This window comes from Xyrauchen texanus, chromosome 13 (assembly GCF_025860055.1).
Source record: "Xyrauchen texanus isolate HMW12.3.18 chromosome 13, RBS_HiC_50CHRs, whole genome shotgun sequence".
NCBI lineage: Eukaryota > Metazoa > Chordata > Actinopteri > Cypriniformes > Catostomidae > Xyrauchen > Xyrauchen texanus.
In genome coordinates, this window is record NC_068288.1 from 9,727,956 (window position 1) to 9,750,782 (window position 22,827).

General features: G+C 37.0%; 2 protein-coding genes across 2 annotated transcripts in view; both read left to right on the plus strand.

The window, feature by feature from the left end:
- The window catches only part of myo10l1 (myosin X, like 1), a 98,944-nt gene extending 90,433 nt beyond the window's left edge, over positions 1-8,511 (plus strand). Inside the window, exons 38-40 of the mRNA XM_052141214.1 lie at positions 1,983-2,462; positions 2,740-2,931; positions 7,793-8,511. Of these exons, the coding sequence (XP_051997174.1) occupies positions 1,983-2,462; positions 2,740-2,931; positions 7,793-7,897 (777 nt within the window). The 3' untranslated portion in view covers positions 7,898-8,511. The remainder of the gene's footprint in view (positions 1-1,982; positions 2,463-2,739; positions 2,932-7,792) is intronic.
- Positions 8,512-11,488: 2,977 nt separating this feature from the next.
- Positions 11,489-22,227, plus strand: LOC127654251 (pituitary tumor-transforming gene 1 protein-interacting protein-like). The gene is made up of 7 exons (XM_052141362.1): positions 11,489-11,770; positions 12,119-12,171; positions 13,090-13,198; positions 16,035-16,137; positions 17,134-17,199; positions 19,791-19,837; positions 20,453-22,227. The coding sequence occupies exons 1-7, from the start codon at positions 11,695-11,697 to the stop codon at positions 20,497-20,499; spliced, it is 501 nt and encodes a 166-aa protein (XP_051997322.1). The 5' UTR covers positions 11,489-11,694; the 3' UTR covers positions 20,500-22,227.
- Positions 22,228-22,827: the final 600 nt, after the last annotated feature.

Below are 22,827 nucleotides of genomic sequence, written 5' to 3' on the forward strand. Positions count from 1 at the left end.
TAAATACTGCTGCTCTGCCACCAGCGCGAGGTTGTCGTGCAGTTCTATAGAATAAACAAATAGACTTGCATTTACCTTTACAATATTGTTGTTTATACTGTAAAAATACTTTACATACTGTAAAACAAAACAAAAAAACATATTTACCTGTTTTCCCTACGAAAGGTTTGCACAATTGATGACACTGTGGACCTGTTTACATTAGGCTGTACTCTTCGACCAGCCTCTTCCATTGTTAAACCATGATTTATGACATGATCCACAAGTGTGGCTCTGATTTCATCAGAGACTCTGACTCTTCTATTTCCACCTCTTCCTCGATTATTTCTTCCTACCACCACCACGTATTCTTACACGCCTTCCAATTGCTCTTCCATGAGCATGTTGCTGCAGTTCAGGGTTGTCAATGTCCTCCATTCTCAAAAACTTCTACAGCAGTGATTGTGCTGTGGGCAATCTATATATATATATAGACATATATATATATATATATATATATATATATATATATATATATATATATATATATATATATACTCCCAAAGTTGATTGGTTAAATGGTTAAATGGTTGATTCATATTAGAGGTAATTTGCAATTAGATTGCGAATGCAATTAGAGGTCATGTGCCAATTTAGCACACATTACAATGTCAATGTCAGATATATTTTAGAATATACATTCATGTATACTAATTATGATAATTGAATAGATCGTTTTGAATGTGATGGCTTACACAATAAAAAATGTCTGAGAAGTTCTGAAGTGTTTGACAGTGTAAGTGAGAATCGAGTCATCAGTTTTGATCAACAAGCTATATGCAATTATTTGTTGTCCAAACTGCAGACAGTTGTATGTACTCTTTGCACACATGTGCCAAAGCATTTGCAAGTTGCTCAAATCAATAAGAAATTCCAATCTGATGTGAAAAAGAAGCGAATTGTTCAGAGATCTGAACTTAATGTTTTGGGAAATAAAAAAAACATTTGAGAACTGAGCCAAAGCAATTGAGAAAAACTGTAACATTATAGGATAGCATAGGCTAGCATTCTTGCTGTTACCTCACCTTATGTAACCCTTCTATTGCCATTTCCAATAGAGTATGTTAAAAATACCACATACCAACCTTACAAGGTGTTTTGCATATTTAAATAGTTGTTCATAAATCTATGAATCAGATTTGACCCAAAGTATTTAACATTTTATAAGATTTAGCCTATCACACATACTGCTCTATTACATACTATAAGTTGTAAACAAAGCATTTAGGAGGTCTATCTATCTATCTATCTATCTATCTATCTATCTATCTATCTATCTATCTATCGATATACTGTATTTAAAATATGTAAGGGATCATGTACAGTCAGCCTGTTGTTATCACAAAACAAACCTTGACAGGGATATCAGGACTTTGATGTGAAGCGGATTTGCATCTTATTACAAGACTATTTGCCAAATAAATAAATAAATGCACACAAAACAATGATTTGAGTTGAAATTATTTAATAAGCTTACTCAGAGATTTCACAGTAATCAGAGAAGCCGGAGAGATGGCTCGCAATACCCGGATGAGCGGTCTGAAATGTAGATGTGCGGTTGTTACTGAGAAATATCAGACCGCTAGATGGCGCCATTGACCAAACAAAATTGAGTATTTTGAGGATAAAGTGAAAATTGCAAGAGTAAAGTCATAGCATTATAAGATTGAAGTCATAATATTAATGAAGTCATAGGGGAAGTAATATAAAAGCAATATGTTGGAGAACAGATATTCACACATTATTACACCTTTAAGCTCCTAATTTAAAACTTTATTCTTGTAACATTATGAATTTATTCTCAAAACATTGCTACTTTAATCATACATTTCTAAGACTTTATTGTGATAATATTACGACTTAAATCTTATTAGTCTTAAATCATTGCCTCTGCTCTCTTGTTTTCTCACTTTCTCTCAACATTTGTTCACCGTTTCTCTTAGGCTCATGAGAGTCTAATCAGTGGTCATTTCCCAGCCCCTGAGGAAACCCTCCAGCATTTAGCAGCCCTGCGTTTGCAGTATATCCACGGTGACGTGGCCCGTACGCCCTGGAGCCTGAGTAGCGTGTACCCCGTGGGGCGACTCCGCACACGCATCTTCCAGTCTACTAAGGCAGGGGGTGCCGGAGTACCCGGGGCAGGTATAGTCGGGCCAGGAGCTCACACTTTAGAGCGCCGAAAGGCCAACTTCCTTGATGGGACCCTGAGACGCAGCTTCAAGACGGGGTCACTGAAGAAACAGCGTGTGGAGGAGGAACAGATGCTGGAGATGTTTGTTAAGGAGGAGATGTCAGCCACACTAACCAGTGTGCTGGAGAAATGGAGCCGTCTGCAGGGGATGCCTCAGCACCAGGCCATGCTCAATTACATGATTGTCATCAAAGAGTGGCCCGGTTATGGGTCCACATTGTTTGATGTGGAGGTGAGAATCATTTCTGTAAGTTGGTGTTTGGATGCAAGTGTGCATAGACATTGGAGCACAACCACAGGGGGATGCCAGCTCCCACCCACCATTATCCCGTGTATTCTTTAATGAGCATGGAAATTTAAGATGCTCTTTTCAACAGGAATAATTTTCCTTGGTATTTCCATGGTATAACATACTATGATATTAGGGTTTGTGTTTGGTCTCAATGTTTAGCCACTGATGTAAATTTATATTTCTAATTGCTTATTTGTGTTTTTTTATCTGTTTGCAGTGTAAAGAAGGTGGTTTCCCTCATGATCTGTGGTTGGGTGTCAGTGCTGAAAATGTCTCTGTGTACAAACGGGGCGAGCCCAAACCACTCGAGACTTTCCAGTATGAGCATATCGTTTTCTTCGGAGCACCTCAGCCCAGCACATACAAAATCATTGTTGATGAAAGGGAGATGTTCTTCGAGACGCCTCAGGTAATTGTGAAAATCCACTGAGAAAACATGCCTTTATTCCTCTTTTATCAATGCTAGTTTGTTACATTGAAGCAGTGCAAGTTAACTGAATCTTTGGCAAAGTCGACACATCATTATATCACAATCCCAATGGTTGCTTTTCCCTTCATTGAAGCTGTTTTTAAAAGATTTGCATGAGATAAAAAAGTGTGCATTTTTTTTTCGTTGTTGTAATATTTTCTTCTATACCAGCTTAAAGGGAAAGTTCAACCAAAAAATAAAAATTATTTGAACATTGTATTTGTATGACTTTCTTCTGCAGAACACAAACAAAGATTTTTAGAAGAGTATCTCAGCTCTGCAGGTCCATGCAATGCAAGTGAATGGTGAACGGACCTTTGTAGCTCCAAAAATAACATAAAGGAAACAGAAGTAAGCCATAAGACCCCAGTGGTTAAATCTATATCTTCAGAAGCGGTATAATAGGTGTGGGTGAGAAAAAGAAAAGAATTTAAGGCCTTTATTTTACTCTAAATCTCCACTTTCACTTTTACATCTGAATGTTACTTGTGGTGCATGTTTAGTTTCACTTTCTCACCTGAAAGTGAAAGTTAAAGTTAAGATTTAGAGTAAAAACTGACTTAAATATTGATCTGTTTCTCACCCACACCTATCATATTGCTTCTGAAGATATGGATTTAAACACTGGAGTCATGTGGATTACTTTTATGTTGCCTTTATTTGATTTTTGGAGCTACAAAGTCCTGATCACATTCACTTGCATTGTATGAACCTATTTTTATAAAAATCTTGGTTTGCGTTCTGCTAAAGAAAGAAAGTAATACACATTTGGGATGGCCTGAGGGTGAGTAAATGATGAAGGAATTTTCATTTTTGGGTGAACTATCCCTTTATTAAGCATAGACAGCTATAAGTGGTCCATTTTAGGCGGATTTCCCCAAACATGTAATAACTGTGGCTCTATGAATCTCTGTTTGTTTAAGCATCCCATCACTGCAACCCGACACAGCAACATTGGCTCAACTAATGATGTTAGTTTGGGGCAGAAATATCTTTTTAACCGACCAATGGAAGATGGGGAGAGTGTTCTGGAAACCTGTTTGAAAATATTCATTATGTTGGCTTGACAAAGCCAAAAAACTGTCATATAAAAATATGCGCAATATCTACCTATCTACAGTTGAAGTCAGAAGTTTACATACCTTAGCCCAGTGGTTCTCAACCGGTGGGGCGCGCCCCCCGGACACTCTCCCGGGGGGGCGCGAGTAGGCTACGATGGAAGGAAAAAAACTTGGAAAAAAAATTTTTTGGGCACATTTTTTTTATCACTAAACTACTGTCATAAAAAGTTATAGTTTTGTATATACAGAAACTATATACAAATTCCCAACAAATTCTGGTGCCAATTCCCAATCATAGCAATAGCCTAGGAATGATAATAGGCCTACTGATGATGATAATAATAATAATAAAGCATGTAACCTCATATAATTATATAGCAATAGTAGTATGATAATAATAATAATAATAATAATAATAACAACAATAAAGCATGTAACCTCATATAATTATATAGCAATAGCCTAGTAATGATGATAGGCCTACTACTACTCATAATAATAATAATAATAATGCCTGCAAGCTCACATTAGAAGTCTGGTGCTACTGCCAATTATAATAATAATAATAAATAATAATAATAACAACAATAAAGCATGAAACCTCATAATTATATAGCAATAGCCTAGTAATGATGATAGGCCTACTACTACTCATAATAATAATAATGCCTGCAAGCTCACATTAGAAGTCTGGTGCTACTGCCAATAATAATAATAATAATAACAACAATAAAGCATGGGTCGGGGCGGGGGGCACTGGGGCCCCAACTGCAATGAACCAGCTTTGGGGGGGCCCAGCTTGCAAAAGGTTGAGAACCCCTGCCTTAGCCAAATACATTTAAACTCAGTTTTTCACAATTCCTGGCATTTAATCGTAGAAAACATTGCCTGTCTTAGGTCAGTTAGAATGATTTATTTCAGCTTTTATTTTATTCATCATGTTCCCAGTGGGTCAGAAGTTTACATACACTTTGTTAGTATTTGGTAGCATTACCTTTATATTGTTTAACTTGGGTCAAACTTTTTGGGTAACTTAAAAGTTGCTGGAATTTTGGCCCATTCCTCCAGACAGAACTGGTGAACCGAGTCAGGTTTGTAGGCCTCCTTGCTCGCACATGCTTTTCCAGTTCTTCCCACAAAGTTTCTATCAGATTTAGGTCAGGGCTTTGTGATGGCCACTCCAATACCTTAACTTTATAGTCCTTAAGCCATTTTGCCACAACTTTGGAGGTATGCTTGTGGTCATTGTCTGTTTGTTGGCAATTCATTGTTAGTCTATGTATTCCATATCAAGAGTGTAGTCCATCATTAGACCGAGGTGATGCAGGCAGAGATCGGTGAAGTGCATCACAGTTCAACCTGGCCGTTAATTTCAGTGAGGTCTATACTAAGTCCAAGGTTCAGGCAATGGCATATGAAGTATCCCATGTCTTATGGTTGGAGTTGACATCAGTTCATCCTCTGAAGTCCATCATAATCAACTGAAGTGATGTTTGGCTGGCACCGGCTGCTATTAGTCATCATCACACATCGACACGTAGCAGTGGAGTCCAACACAAAGCAGAAAAGTTCTGGTGACCTCAGGAAAGGAGTCCCGAGGTTGAGACAGGGAAACAAATAAAATAATATTAGCATAGATGCCATTCAATTTATTGCAGAATTATAGATCATGATCACTGTTTCTGGTTCCGGCAGACCTAAATAAAGCAGCCTAATTGTGAGTTGAAGGATACATTCGGTGTATGCCTGGCTAAATATATGAGTCTTTAGTCTAGACTTAAACTGAGTGAGTGTGTCTGCATCTCGAACAGTGTTATGGAGACTATTCCATAGTTTAGGAGCCAAATCTGAAAAGGATCTACTACCTTTTGTGGATTTTGATGTTCTAGGAACTATTAACAGGCCAGAATTTTGCGATCGTAATGAACATGATGGAATATAGTGTGGTAGAAATTCACTTAAGTACTGCAGAGCTAGACCATTCAAAGCTTTGTATGTAGTTAACAGAATTTTAAAATGAATATGAAATTAACAGGTAGCCAATGTAACGATGATAAAATGGGGCTAATATGATCATATTTCTTGGTTCTCGTCAGCACTCTGTCTGCTGCATTTTGAACCAAATGAAGCTTATTTATTGATCTTGCTGGACATCCTCCCAGTAATGCATTACAATAATGTAGTCTTGAGGTCACGGACACATGAATTAGTTTTCGGCATCAGCAACAGAGAGCATGTGTCATAATTTAGCAATGTTTCTTAGGTGGAAGAATGCTGTTCTACAAACATTTGTAATTTGATTTTCAAAGGACAGATTGGGATCAAATATAACACCTAAGTTCTTCGCTGTTGAATATGATGTAACAGTACATCCATCAAGATTCAAATTATATTTTAGCGGCTTATTTTTATAGTTTTTTTGTCCAATAATTAGTACCTTTGTATTGTAGGAATTGAGTAAAAGACATTTCTGGCCATCCAATCATTGATTTCATTGATACACTCTGCTAATTTGGAGAATTGTGAAATCTCATCAGGTTTTAAAGAAATATAAAGTGGGGTATCGTCAGCATAACAGTGAAAACGTATTCCACAATTCCTGATAATATCTCCCAGGGAAGCATATACAAAGAGAAAAGCAGCGGCCCTAAAACTGATCCCTGTGGCAATCCATACTTAACTTTTGTTTGGTTTGACAATTCCTCATTTACATTTTAAACTGGTAGCAGTCTGCTAAATAGGACCTAAACCGTGCTAAAGCAACTCTACAAATGTGGAGTTCTCTAGCCTATTTAAGAGAATGTCGTGATCCATCGTGTCGAATGCAGCACTAAGATCTAAAAGCACTAGAAGTGAAATGCAGCTGCGATCAGATGATAAGAGCAAGTCATTTGTAACTGATAAGTGCAGTCTCTGTACTGTGTTGAGGCCTAAATCCTGACTGAAATTGTGACGTGTCCATGTCATGATGCCATCTATATTGTGAAGTGCACCAGTCCCTCCTGCAGCAAAGCACCCTCACAATATGATGCTGCCACCCCCATGCTTCACGGTTGGGTTTGTGTTCTTCGGCTTGCAAGCCTCACCCTTTTTCCTCCAAACATAATGATGGTCATTATGGCCAAACAGTTCAATTTTTGTTTCATCAGATCAGAGGACATTTCTCCAAAAAGAAATGTCCTCTAGACATCTTTGTCCCTATGTGCACTTGCAAACTGTAGTCTGGCTTTTTTATGGTGGTTTTAGAGCAGTGGCTTCTTCCTTGCTGAGCAGCCTTTCATGTTATGTTGATATATGACTCTTTTTACTGTGGATATAGATACTTGTCTACCTGTTTCCTCCAGCATCTTCACAAGGTCCTTTGCTGTTGTTCTGGGATTGATTTGCACTTTTCACACCAAACTACGTTCTTCTCTAGGAGACCGAATGCATCTCCTTCCTGAGCAGTATGATGGCTACCTGGTCCATGGTGTTTATACTTGCGTACTATTGTTTGTACAGATGAATGTGGTACTTTCAGGCGTTTGGAAATTGCTCCCAAGGATTAACCAGATGAAACAAGCTTCAAATTTCAAGCTTTTAAAACGGTTTAATGTTTCAGGGCAGGCTTTGTCAATCCAACATCAAAGTTTATCTTTATTCACTTTATTTATTTCATGTAGTGTTGCTAATGGCAGAGAAATTACACTCTTAACCTTTCAACTAGGGGTTAACCAGTGTGTTTTGTTGTGTGCTTTAAGGTGGGTGAAATGACTAAAATCATGAAGGCGTATATCAACATGATCGTCAAAAAGCGCTGCAGTATCATGTCAGTCACCAGCAACAGCAGCGCCTGGATGAGGTGATCGAAACCAACCGATGAGATCAAAGCGTCCAGCAAGATGAGTGTGATGACAGTGGAGTAAACCTCTGACCTGTATCATAAGAGAAAGAGAGTGAGAGAGCACAGAGGAACTAGAGACATCACCTCTCCGACAATTTAACTGCTGAAAAACTCTTATCTGTCCTATGTTCAACAGCACATCACATAGTTTATTTTGTAATAATTTTTTCTCTTCAAAGCACAACAATACGACAGCCTACTCACTGTTCTGTCCCCTCACTGCCAGCACCTTAACTGATGACCAAACCTATTTGTTTTCTTGTCTGTTCTCCATTTGGCTTTTCATTACATGCAACATGATCACACAGGAAATCAATATGTTGCTTCCCTGAAATCCTGAAATCAACCCCATTTTTCGGAATTACAGACAAGCGCCACCCCATCAGAAAATTGTGCATTGATTGAAATGTGTTTACCTTTTCCTGTGCCGCTACTGATAGTGTTTTGTGCAAGCAATCTCCGAGACACTGGTTTTGGTCCCATGGAAACCAGGATGTAATCAAGTTTCCATTAGCAATGGTGAACGTGATTCTGAGGTTGCATTTTCACTGTAAAATGACATTTTTACTCCATTAATAGTTAGGTTTAGGGTTGGGATTTGGGTTAGGGAGTAGGGTTAATAAAATATGCATTCTGGTTCATTGTATTGGATCATTTACAACAAATAATACAACTTGCTTTTGGGGCCACCCTGTGGACACTTTACCCAGAAACGAGTTCAAATGTGTGCATGGGTTCAACAACACTTCCAGCTTCGGCCACTGTGGGGCAGTGGTTTGAATTGTGGTAAGCACAGACCGATTTCAAAAACAGAACTTTTGACCTCCTGTCGCCAAATTCACAGTGTGATCAGTCAGTGATATGTGACATTTCACATTTTCAACATAACAAACATCCTATTTTGTATTAAATGTCTATTTAAAAAGAGTCTATACTGTACATGCATATGCTAATATGTCTAAAACTGTGTATTTACATTTTCTTTTAGTTTTTTGTTTTTGCCAGTGATAAAAACCTTGTATAACTTAATCTGTTCCATTACACAAAGGCAAACCCAGCCAGAGCAAGTGACTTACTATGTTAGAGGAAAAACAAGTCCTTGGCACGTTTGCACCCTATTGCAGGGATCAAATGGTTATCGAGTATTATATAAAATAGTCCCAGGTATGCCTGCCCAATGCAAACAATTAAAAGAGGCCCACCGCTTAACAAGGATTATTAATCTTGCAACAGTCAAGATTCAATTGGCATGTTTTTGTACTTTCACTATCGTGTGCGTGACATTAATTGTGTAACACTACACTGATAGTGTTCAGTTGATAAAAGCAGCTCATTTGATTAGAGCCTGTTCCTCATAGATCAGTGTCATGTCAGGATTAATGCAAAAAAATGTCAAGTTGGTTTTTGATTTTAGGAAAAATGTTAAGTGCTTCAGAAGCATTTAAATCTTAAACATACATTTATAGACCTGTTACTGGACTGTGAAATCTTGGTCAACAAGAAGCTAATCTCAAATCATCGGCCTTGGACCGATTCACCAGAACTCCCCAGCAAACCTCACCATAAACTTCTGATAACATCTCATATTGAAATGAAACATCATCCACTGACTCTCTATCAACAATGAGTCCAGTTATGTTTTATTAAATGTGAGTATAAACCTGCAACAGTATGTGTAATTTTGCTGTTTTATATGCAACTAGATTTGTCAGTGTAATGCAAGTAATTGAGGGGGGTGGTGGGGTCATAATGGAGGATTCAGGATGATAATGATGAATATGATGGATACAGAGTTTATGTGTATGGGTATTTCTATTACTATATTGTTATTGTTATATTTATTAAGGTTGTTTGAGAAGGGGTGAGGGTTTGGTGTATTTATATGCTATTACAATGTTATAGATATTATTTGGAGAAAAAAGTATCAGGAGTTGCCCTTTCATTCTGATCTCAAATCATTCCACCTTTTTACCATGCTATTCTTAAAGGGAGAGTTCACCCACAATTTAAAATTTAAAATCCAGCGGTTAAATCTATATTTTCAGAAGCGATATGATAAGGGGAGAAACAGTTGAATATTCAATATAAAGTCCTTTTTTACGATCAATCTCCACTTTAACTTTCACCTTCTCCTTTGGTTGTTTTTGGTGATTCGAATTCTTTGTGCATATCGCTACCTACTGGACTGTGAGGAGACTTCATAGTAAAAAAATAAATAATAATAACTTAAAATTGAGAAATTTAATTTCTGGGTGAATTATTTCTTTAACCATTAAAGGACAAAAACAAAACTGCACTCTGATCAGCTTTAAAGGGCAGCCTCTGCCAACACTTTTTAATTGTGTGAGCACTGTGAAGGAACAAGAATCAGAGGAAAAGATGGATGTGTTTCATGCGATTGTGTTTTGAAACAGAGTGCAACAATAGGTGTGTGTTTGTGTTTCTGGGTGTGCTTGTGTGTATTTAAAGGAGGTGGCTTGTCAAATTCTATCGCAGTTGTCTATAACCTCACATTCATCAGCAGGGCTGCAGCGAGTGGGGTGAAATGTGGTAACGATTCTAGGGGCCCACAGGTCCAAGGGGACCCCACAACAAATTAAAACGTAATTTATTTTTTTTTATTTATTTTTTTTATAGGAAAGGGGCTCCAGAATACCTTGCTACAGCCTAGTTCATCAGCTTCAGCACTCAGGTGCTAATATATATAGGCCTCAAATATATACATACAAACACATATATGATCATAGACATACGCACACTCTTATACACACACACATACATTCACACACAAAGATCAATATTTAACATGCACACACACAGCACGGTTTGTTCTGTCTCTCTCACACATTCACAATGGGGTACTTGCTCAGCTGCTGGCAGCCAGTACAAGGCCTGAATGTCATTTCATCATTATCATTGTTATAATACAATAAATAATGCTCACAAATAGAATAATTGTGCTTGATAAAATATTGAAAGATGGAAAAACAAATGTTTCTTTTGTAACTGGCTTTACAAATGTATTTAATAAATTATTGTAATTTATCGCAGGTAGTGGTTTCATTTGTGTAACGAGTGTCTAGTAGACTGTTTCGCTGTTTGAAAATTGTCACAATTTCTCGTGATGGAATGTGTTATATCAATCAACCACTAGAGGACGCCATTTATTTATAAATGAACACAAAAAGTACCTGTGGATTTGATAAAATATCGGTAAAACTAAATTAACTTGTCAAATGTATCAAGTTCAAAATAAAAATAAAAAAGGTTAAAGAAATGAAAATCTCATGCCTACTGAAATCATGATTGTGATAGGGTCTTGGCCTGATAGAGTCTCTCGGGGAAAAAAAAACATGAATCCTACTATAGTGAAGATTTGTTGCTTTATAATCATAAGCAAGACTTGCCATTGGAAGCTGTCAACGCAACGTCAGCACTAATTAATATTCAGGAGCAACGCCTTCACCATTTGAGGCTATAAACTTCACGTCAACAGGACTTAATTAATATTTATGAGCCACGCCTTCGCGTGTATGGACTGTAATTTAGTCCAGTAATTCCAGTTTTGCGGGACAAAGGGGAAACTACGCAGTCTCAACTGCCTGGTTGGATGAAATCTCACCTTCGCTGACTTTTAAAAGGGAGATGTTTGCTTAGAAAATTATTACAATAATTACATCTATTATTGGACTTTTGGTGTTCTTTAGGGAGACTACCAGCGGACGATCTTCCTTGAGTAATAACTTATAAGAAGACAACATGAGTTTTATTCCTCTCGTCCTACTTCTGTTTGGTCTGAGCTCAACGATGGCACAGACTACAGCACCACCTCCAAGTAAGACAATATATATTTATAGACTATATTGTATCCTCAATCAATTTCTAAAGCCAACAAGAGAATTTAGATTTAATAATTGTTAATAATTAATATAATAATAATTTAAAAATATGCAAACACAGAATCAGACCTTCAGACACTAACCAATTGCAGTTTATATCTAACTTTCTTTACCTGACCTGATTTGTCTTTTTCTGTTGACTTCATGCGATGTCTGTCCTAAGGTATATTTTGCTTAAAATGATCACAGGTGCCTGATTTCAGTAGTTTTTAGACCTTCCTGTCTTAAATGTACATTAAGAATAAACCTTAACTAATGTGTTCTCTCTGTTCTTAACTCTCTAGGCTGTGAGAGCAAGAATAGCACAAGCTGTCAAGAATGCTTGTCAGATGTGAATGTGAGTCTCTCTCTGTCTGTGGTTTTAGAGATTGTCCTAATTATTTTTATCCACTACCAGCCCTCAAAACGGACTGGCCTGTTTTATGTACTCTGTGTTCACTCACCTGTCTGATCTAAAGGAGGCATGAAGAAATAACAGTGTTGACCTGAGAGCTAAGACCTAAAACAGGGGGAAACATGAGATCAGAAGGAAAAAGAAAGAAAATAGTTAGAAGACACAATGTAGTACACAATGGGAAGCTGGATTGCCAGGATTCTTTTCTTTTTTTTTTTTTAACACTTATCAGATTGTCATCTACCTTACCCGTGGAACAGGTTTGGGCTGTTGTGAATGTGTGCAGCTCTTCACATGCTTTCCTGGAACAGCCTGTGCCTTCACTTCTAAATACTTTCATCAGCCATTTACTCTACAAAGTCTGTCATAGTTAAGGCAAAAATGAGGAAGGCCATCTGGACTCAAGTCATCCTTTGAAATAGTGGCGCTTGCTATTACTTTTAGGGAATTGAACAAACCTTTAACCATAAGTGTAAAACTTTGCCCTTGTTTGTATTTCATTAGCTAGACAGTAGAATGCCAAATGACGCAGATGTGGGACATTGACATTCAGTTTGTTGAGATGCTTAAAGACAAGCATTTACATACCACACACACACACAAACACGCACGCACGCACACACACACACACACACACACACACAGGTGTTCTCAAAGTTCCAGACATGTATCAGTCCATTGTGTTATCCTTTCCAATCCTGTGTTGACTCATAACTACAGACGTCATTAATGTCAACTTCATTGTTGGGCTGCCATCTGCAAATTTGCCCTAAAATTGAGGGGGAGAAAAATTCTTGAGCTTTGAATCTCCTTTAACTGGATTCATCCATATAACAATCTTTGTTTTCAATCTGTTTTTAGTGTCTGTGGTGTATCCAAACTAAAAAGTGTATGACATACCCTGCCAAAACTATCCTGCCCCCTCAGTCCCTCTGCCCACTGAATGAAGCTCGCTGGGGCCTTTGCTCAAGTAAGAATTTTTTCATGTTTTTAAGATTTTTCTCACTTACTTTCCTATTTAGATTTTTGTCTCTTTCAGCATTTCTCAACCTCTCATTCACATATGAAAATGTGAAAAATATGTTTAAAGAAAAAAAAACACCCCAAAGGATGTCCAAAATAATTACTGTCAGATTGTACCTGCTTTCCCTGCATTTCCATGATTCTATCATTAGTTAACAGTAAGTACTGTACTTGATCAATATTATGGTACTATATGTATGGTTGGGAACCAAGAACCTGTTCTTATTCAAAACCCGTTCCCTTTTTTAAATAAAAAATAAAGAATACCAGAACGGAATGCTTTTCAGGACTTTTGGTTCCATGAATGATTCTCGAACATGCATTCTTCTCATTCTTCTGCCAATGAGGACTCAACACCAGGCTTAAAACATACAGTGCAATCGAGTGTAGTCCAATTCCCATACAAATTACTCTTATAAGTCGATTCTTTTGAATCAGGAGTACCGCGTGAGCATAAACAATTGTAAAAGAGTGATTTAGGACGTGAAAGTGTGTGATTGTATATTTATCTGCTCGAGGCTTGCCATAGAACACGTATACCCACGTGAAGCTTTCAGTAGCCATGTTTACATGCAGTCAAATAATCCGTTTATAATCCAATTGATGGTTCAATCGGATTGAAAAACCTTTATGTAAACACAAAAATGATCCAATTGAGCTAGATCTTAAATACATTTCCATCAGATTGAAGGGGGTGATGTAGACCTAAAATAAAATATTAACCATGTAAACATTTGAATCCGACTACTTTCTGAATCATTTTCTAAAATACCTTGTGCTCATGCGCAGAGCAGTGGTGCGAATTATGTTTATACATGAGACTTTTTGCAGGAACCTAATTCATACAAAGCATTGACAAAATGCATTATTAAGGGTATGTGGGCTCACACTGAATATTCTGCAGTACACAAAAAAAAACATTGTTTAATATGGACTTTAAGCAGCAGGTGCGGTTATGGCGTTCTGTGTTCCATTGCGTGTATGCGACTCACTTCTTTACATAGAAACCATCATTTCTAAAGTGTTTCTTTTTTGCCATAGTGACAGTGGATCGTACGTGACAGATTAGGAAAGTACATTTTGGAATATGTCTTACAAGACATGATGCAAAGTGAACAGTAAATAGCCTAAACATCCTCCAAATTTGTTGAATTACACATGATTATAGGCTTTGAAAAAAACTATATAAAAATATCGTTAGCCTATTAATAATAATACCTAGGTTTTAGACGGTTTATATCATACAAGGGTAAAACTCATCTTCTATCAGTTATTGAACACTGCAAGCATCCCTTCTTTTTTTATCCCCTTTTTCTCCCAATTTGGAATGCCCAATTCCCATTACTTAGTAGGTCCTCATGGAACAAGTACAAGTCTCAGTTGCCTCTGTTTCTGAGGCCGTCAATCTGCGCATCTTATCACGTGGCTTGTTTTCCATGACACCGCAGAGGCTCACAGCATGTGGAGGCTTCATGCTACTCTCTGCGATCCACGCACAACTTACCACATGCCCTTATCGAGAGCGAGAACCACTAATCGTGTCCACGAGGAGGTTACCCCATGTGACTCTACCCTCCCTAGCAACCGGGCCAATTTGGTCCCCAAGCATCCCTTCTCTTGCTGTTTTGAATAGCCTAACTTTTTTTCTTGAACGATGTTCTGTTCTGCCGCCCTCAGATGTTGCTTAAAGTTTCCATTATTTTGTTTACATTCCACATCTGTAAACTCTTTTAAGGACAATTCTTAACCACCTGTCTTTACTTCGTACTTGCATCCAGACATGTCTGTGGTTAAATTGGAGGAGGAATGGGCATGTGGCAATTGCATGGTTAAGTCAGACAGGGTATTAGATGCTGCTTCTGATTCTTAGTTTGCTGAGTAGTGTAAGTAACATAAGCTTTTCTGGCATTTTTTAGATATATTAACAAAGCAAAAACTCTAGTTACTGACTTTGGTGCCATTCTCATTTTCTCATCCTTTCTCCGCTTCTTCAGAACGGGCAACGACTGACGCTCTTCACATGCGCAGAATTTTGTTCAGAATACATGTAATGCACCTGTAAACAAATATTTGTGTTGGATTGCAAAGTTTAGGGGACATATAAACAGTACATTTGGAAACTGCAATCGGATTTAATTTTTTCGGATTGAAGAAAATTAGTGCATATAAACATAGCCAGTGAGTAAAGTAATTACAACAGACTGTTGTTTCTCCGCTTTCTGATTTCATTAGTAATTTTAGTGTAGGAGAAAAACGCAGGAAAAACACTTTGTGACAGAATCACTATGGATTACAATCAGCGTTTGTGATGATATGCAGCTGAGTGCAATGAAAACATTTAGATCAGCTTGACGTCTTGTCAGTTCTTCGGTAAAATAAAAAGCTCATTGGTCATTTGAAGAGAACACAAGAGCCCACATCGGTGAGAGAGCGATTATATTTATATAAAATAAACACACCATTTGCAAGAAGCTGTTCTGTTAAAATATCAAATCATCATTAGGCTACTAAGGGCAGTAAATCCAGTAAGAATTACATTTCTTATTTCCAAAAATAATTATGTGAAAATATACTTAATGTATCGAATGTATTTCTTCCTCAAAAGTACTAAAAGAATTGTTAATGGAACCGTTAAGGAAGCGGAAGCGTCAAGAGAAATCAGCATCGAAACCAGAATGATTAAATTCCTTACGATTCCCATTTCCAACCATATGAACAGGTACTGTACATCCTTGGTATCGTTGTAGAGATTTGACACCATTTCTTTCTTTTATGAAATTCAGTGAACTTCCAGATTTTGATCATTACATTGTCAGTGGCTGGTGCACTCCTCATCATTGGCATTTTGGTGTGTATCTGCTGTTGCTGCAAGTGTGAGAACATTGGGTAAGTCTAAGATTTGTTGAACTTTCATAACATATAACAAATAGGTCACACCCTCAAACTACCATTATAAAAATAATTGTTCGATACTGGGTTCTTGCTAAACCCTGAGTCATAAGCATCATGTCTATAAACAAAGAAGGTCCTAGTACAAGACTGTGTACTTAACGTTCTAAATGAGGGAATGGACTACAATCCCATGAAGCATTGTGAATGCAAATAAAATCAAAATAAGAAATTATGGAAAAATATACAACTTTTTATTTCAAATTGTTAAATATAATCAATAAATGATTAACCGATTGCGTAGGACACAAGCTTCAGCAAAGTCAACGAAATGGAAAAAATCCGGCACACTATCCCGGCTAGCAAAAAAGTATCAAAATGTATTAAGCAATGTTTCGGTCACTCGAACTTCGTCATATTGCAGTACGTTATGGGAGTGTGCGGTTGCTGATGGGCTCTTTTGCAGCAGTTTGTTTGCCGGGATATTGTGATTGGAGAATTTTCCCTTTTAGGACTGTATTTAGTGTAGATCTTTGCCAGGAATTTCACTTTTAAACAAAATAAAAAAAATAAACAAAAAGTTCAAATCACAGACTGACGGCTTCAACAGAAGCACATACCATTGATTAACAACCTCGATGCTCATGGTACAGTTATCGTTACTAATATACTGTATTACCCTATGGAATAGCAGTCCCGACACAGAACTGACACAGCTAAAAATAAATTAAGTTCCGCCTCATGTAACTTGCAGTTTTATGTTTGAACTACAGATATCGACAGAGAGCCCAGAATTCCGTGGTTTACCTTTAATTCCAAATGTGAACTTTGATCAAAACTTGCTTCTCTGTAAGAGTAAAGAGGTTTACGGAATTAAGAAAGAGAATACAAGATCCAAAGATTATTAAAAGGAGAAAACATGCAAAATCTGCTTTCAAGGGCCTTAAAGTTGTCAACTAATTTTTTCAATCTGGGAAACAACTTCTTTCACAGATCTGCTCGATTTGAGAACAGGATGAACCGGCAGACAGACAAGATGAAAACAAAACAAGAGGAAAGGTGAGCATTTTTTATTGGAATACTCAAAATGGAGACCACTGCACTGTAATAAACTCCCATTCTGTTTATTGGTAATGATCTAGGCTAGTATTTTACATTTGAGATCTAGATTCATACACTGGAATGACTTGCTGATAGTATGAGGCCATTTTCTTGTGCTCTATATGGTAGTGGTGGGAAGTTCGGATCATTTTACTGACTCGGATCTTTGAGTCTCGTTCAGCAAAATGAACGAATCTTTTTTCGAGTCATTTCGTTCATTTCGTTCATTTCAGCAGAATATAATTAAATGTCATGTTAAATAGCCCAAAACATCAAGTAGTCTACTTACGAAAATGTTGATTCAATTTGAAATAAATAAATAAAAATAAACTATAGGGTAATGCAGCCAAAGCCAATTTATAAGAAACCGAAATGTTAATTTATTAATTGGGTCTTAAGTTTAAGCTATTGCAGTTAGTTCACCTCACCTCCTTTTTCTCCGCCTCTTGTGTCATCGGGTTCGAACTTCAAAACGTTAAAAATACTTAGTTGTCGATGTCGACTCGTCAGTGTCTGTGTGTGGGCCGTGTGGTGTGACACAGCAGCCAATGCACTCACTGACTGCATGCACATGCAGCATACCGGTCCGGATCCGGAAAGATAAATGATTAGTTCAAGTCTCGACTCTCGAGTCTTCGGGTTTGGGTTCGGCCGGGTCCGAGTCTTTCGTTCTTCCTGTCAGTCCCATAGAGACTATGCTGTCAGTACCGGAAAGAGAAATGATTAGTTCGTCTCTTCGGTTCGAGTCGTTCGTTCTTCAAGTCAGACTCACAAACCCATAGCACTATGCAGAGACAGAAATGATTAGTTCATCTTTCGAGTCCTTCGTTCTTTTGTCACGTGACAGCCCTATTAAATACTTAACCTAGTTCATAATTCACATCATTCTTACAAACATGTTGTAGTTAGTTTTTTATTTGATTTTTACTTTTACAGTTACATGTTACGTTTCTGGTCTCAAATTGTATCTTTTTTCATATGTATTTGTGAATTTCTGTCATGAAGATTCTTTTCTATAACATTGAATGTAGTAATGTAGAATGTAGTATTCATGCATTTTTCCATTCACTATGTTTTTAGTCCATAAAAATCACCTAAAAAGTCTACGAGTTGTTTTGTGAAAAGTCACAGTATGTAACTTAAATATGCAGTTATTTAATAAACCTATGAAACCTACATCTTTGTAACATAGCTTATTACAACACTGTACACACTATATTGACTGGATGTTTATTGTTTGTTTATTTTTTGCCAACAATGCTTTAAAAAAATTGGATAACTATCCAAAAAGGAATTAAATAAAAATAAATAAAAAATAAATAAGAATGAAAAGGACACTATAAAGCCACAGAGTAACCATATAACTTAAATCACAATATGCAAAATGCATAGTGCTATGGGTTTGTGAGTCTGACTTGAAGAACGAACGACTCGAAACCGAAGAGATGAACTAATCATTTCTCTTTCCGGTACTGACAGCATAGTCTCTATGGGACTGACAGGAAGAACGAAAGACTTCGGACCCGGCCGAACCCGAAGACTCGCGAAAGATGAACTAATCATTTATGACTTCATGTACCTTATGCGATGTTGCGCGCATGCGCGGTCAACACAAAATGAACGAATCACTCTCTGAGACAACTCGGTAGTCCCGAGTCATATTAAAGATTCGTTCAAAATGAACGAATCGTTCATGAACGACACATCACTACTATATGGCCAATTTGTCATGTATCATTGCTCAGGTTTATCAAGTAAGAAACAACTGACCATCCGTAAAGGAACACTGGGACTATGAGGATCACATATTTACAATTACTGAGTGATCAACCAAATAAAACAGTTTGTCATGCAGTTATGGTTATCAATTCTTCAGTCTGCTGTTGTTATTTAAGCAATATCACACAAGCAAGAGTGATATTTCGAGTGTGATCTTGCTTTTATACAACCGTTAGTATTTCCTTCGTAAATTGATCAATTAATCTCGATGATTGAATGACCTGCTCATGGCATAAAATAACTTATTTGTCGCCACCTACTGGAGTAAATTTGCAATCTCCTGAAATGGTCTGTGAATAAAATCAAAATTGACTATAAATCAAATTAACTTATGACTATGAATCATCGCGTCCCAGTGCTGTTCGACTGTATATCGGTGCTCTTGGAAGACCTTTAGTCCAATCAGATTTGAGTACCAGAACTTACTGCTTTATCATGTAATATGAAAGGATTCTTTGTGAAACTGCTATAAATTCTCCTCCAATAATTCATACAAGATATATTAGACTACTTATAAGTATAAGGGATGAGGTATAATGGCAATGTTCATTGAATGGTTATGACTGGTTTATATATCCATATATACTATATACAGACAATGCAGATGATGTAAGCAGACAAAAGATCTTATGTTATGAAGAATAATATGTTTCATAAGAAACCTGTTTAACAACTTTAATGGGAACTGATTGTCAGCTTACCTCAAGGGTGTGTGTGTGTGTGAGAGTTATTTTAGCAGGAATTTATATCCTTGTTTTTTTGTGCCACAGAAAAGCAGAGTTGAAGATCAGACATGATGAGATTCGGCAAAAATATGGTGAGTTATTCCAAAAATCCCCCATATCTTTCACAAACAGTATAAATCAGTCAATACTCCTCCTCAACCCTCTTTAAGATATTCAAAGAAATGAAAAGAATTAGTGTCCTATTAGAAACCATGTATTCAGCACTATAAAGGAATACAGTGGGATGTTAATAATTATATGATGACATTCAAGGTTGCAAAATCACTCAGTATCCAAAATTCAGAAAAATATGGACAATACTTTTTAAATCAACAAATCATCCTGACATGACGGTGTTTACAATGCACTGTAACCAACACACAAATCTTTACTTATTTGCACTCCCCCAATTTTCCCTCTGGTGTTTGTGCAGTAAAGAACATTTAGGATACACTTTTTCAGTTTAAAGTATGTTTGAAGTATTCAAGTACATTCAGATTATTTCTATTTGTTAAATTAAGCAAGCTCTATAAATTATAGCTTTTATCCTGAGGCCTGTTTTACTGAGAAAATAACTCTCTTTCAGGGGGCTAATTGTTCTTAGTTATTCAAAGATTATAAAGGTATATTGGATTTATGTATTTTATTGCAGCTTTTGTGTTAATTTCTCTCTCTCTCTTTGTCTCTCTCTCTCTCTCTTTTATCAGGTCTCAGCAGGGCAAGCCCTTATGCCAGATTTGAGAATCCCAACTAAAATTATGGGTGCATTTTTTTAGATTAATCCTTTGACAATATCACTTCCATGCCAACAGGAATTAAAACGGATAAACAAAACCAACACAACAAATCAAAATTGTGATTTTTACAGTTGCAACTTCTCACATTTAGTGTTATATATTTAACTCCTTTGCGTGTGTGTGTGTGTGTGTGTGTGTGTGTGCGCGTGTTTTTGTGATTTACGAGGACAATTTTGTAAGTTACAAATTAGTAATTACAAGGGTATTATGCTATAAATGTGATTTATGAGGACATTTCTAGTGTCCCCATAATTCAAATCGCTTAAAAATCATACTAAACAATGTTTTATTGAAAAAGTAAAAATGCAGAATGTTTTCTGTGAGGGTTAGGTTTAGGGGTTGTGTTAGGTTTAGAGGATAGAATCTATAGTTTGTACAGTATAAAAACCATTATGTCTACGGAAAGTCCTCATAATGATAGGTAGACCAACATGTGTGTGTGTGTGTGTGTGAGACACCATCAGCACTCGGACACTTTACTGTGTGTGTATCACTCCGCTTGTGTTTGTGCAGTTCTAAACTAAGTGTAAGAGCAGTGCATATGTGTTAAGAGCTACTGTTTGTCCTTTTTTTTTTTAAATCACATATGTTAGCCAGCAGGTGGTGGCAAAATATAATATTTGTGTGTATTATAAGCCAGTTAGGTGAATTGAAGTAAATCCGCATCAGCCAGTGTCTATAAAACAGCTCTTCATGATCGCTTGTCTAAACTACACTTCTAAAGCTAGGAAATATCTTTAAATGGCTTTAAATGAACAACTTCAGCATTACGGCTCATCACAGGCGAGACACAAAACAGACTGATTAATTACACAATAGGTGCAGTTTAAAATGGAGGAGGACATTGCAGTTTCTATAGTGATCGACTCTTGAGCACCGGCTACCTCAAAATATGGAGAAATACTCCCGCTTGGATGCTATTTTCCACTGAAAAAGCTGATCTTCAGAAAGCTGACAGCATCTCTGCTTGGGTGTGGCAACAGGGGATCACACACACTCGGTCTCTCTCTCTCACTCTCTCTTTCTCTCTCACACACACACACACATACATCCTTGTTTATCCAATGACTTGTTAGAAACAGCACAAGCTGTGATACTATTTCTGAAGTGACATTTTTGAATTAATAACGAAGGCTTGGATGTATCATTTGGTTTGAATCAGCAATGACAGATTCTGATCCATCGCGTAAGAACGTAGTTCAGGCACAAATGTGTTTTTATGACTGTACTCAATTTTTCCTAATTTTTTTAATGTACTTGTTCATTAAACTGTTGTATATAAGAAATATCACACTCGCAATCATGCTACATGTGCTATATGGCATATAGTTGTTTCCAATTTCCAGTATATTTTTTCAGGAACCAACTAAAATTATTTTAACTTTTTCACTTACTTATAAAAACTGCCTGTATGTATTTATTCATGTTAATAAAACTTACCTGTTTTAAAGTTGTAATAAGCGCAATTGTTATTATCTATACTGATAAAGAATATATACTGACAAAGGACATGGCCGGCCCCATACTGAATGGGGTCAGGATTTGGGGACTGATATGACAATGCATTTACACATCATTCTCATGTTGATTAGACTGTTCAGTGGCTGTTCATGACCTGTGAATGATTGCAATGTCATCCTAAAAAGAATAGAATAAAAGAATGGCCCATTATTTTATAAAAGCAATTGCTAACTAAGTATGTGTTGTCAGTGTTGTTTTCTTTTACCACATGAGGGGTTCACTGAAACCTAAAATATTCTTGTAAAATGTCACTCTGTCAGTCATCTGAAGCATTTATATTAAACAAAGCCTCTTCCGCTGATTTTGAACAGAGTGGAGGATGATATGTTAGTCCATGACTGTTTTCCACAGCCTACACAAATGTGTTGATAGTTTTTAATAAAATAATTCAAAGTTGCCTGCATGTTTTGCTTTCAATCTCAAATCAGTGTAAGGACATCTCGGTGGGGCACGTGGTGAGTTGTGCGTGGATGCCGTGGAGAGAAGCGTGAAGCCTCCATACGCACTAGGTCTCCATTGGTAACACGCTCAACAAGCCACGTGATAAGATGCGTGGATTGACGTCTCAGAAAGATTCGTCCTCCTTTACCTGGATGGAGGCTAGTCACTATGCCACCACAAGGACTTAGATAGTTGGTAATAGATGGTAATTGGGCATGCCAAATTGTGGAGAAAAGGGAGAAAATACAACAAAAAAAAAAATAAGTGCAAGGACAAAGTTAAGAGTTTCTCTTAGTAGATTACATAAATTCCTTCTTCAGGAT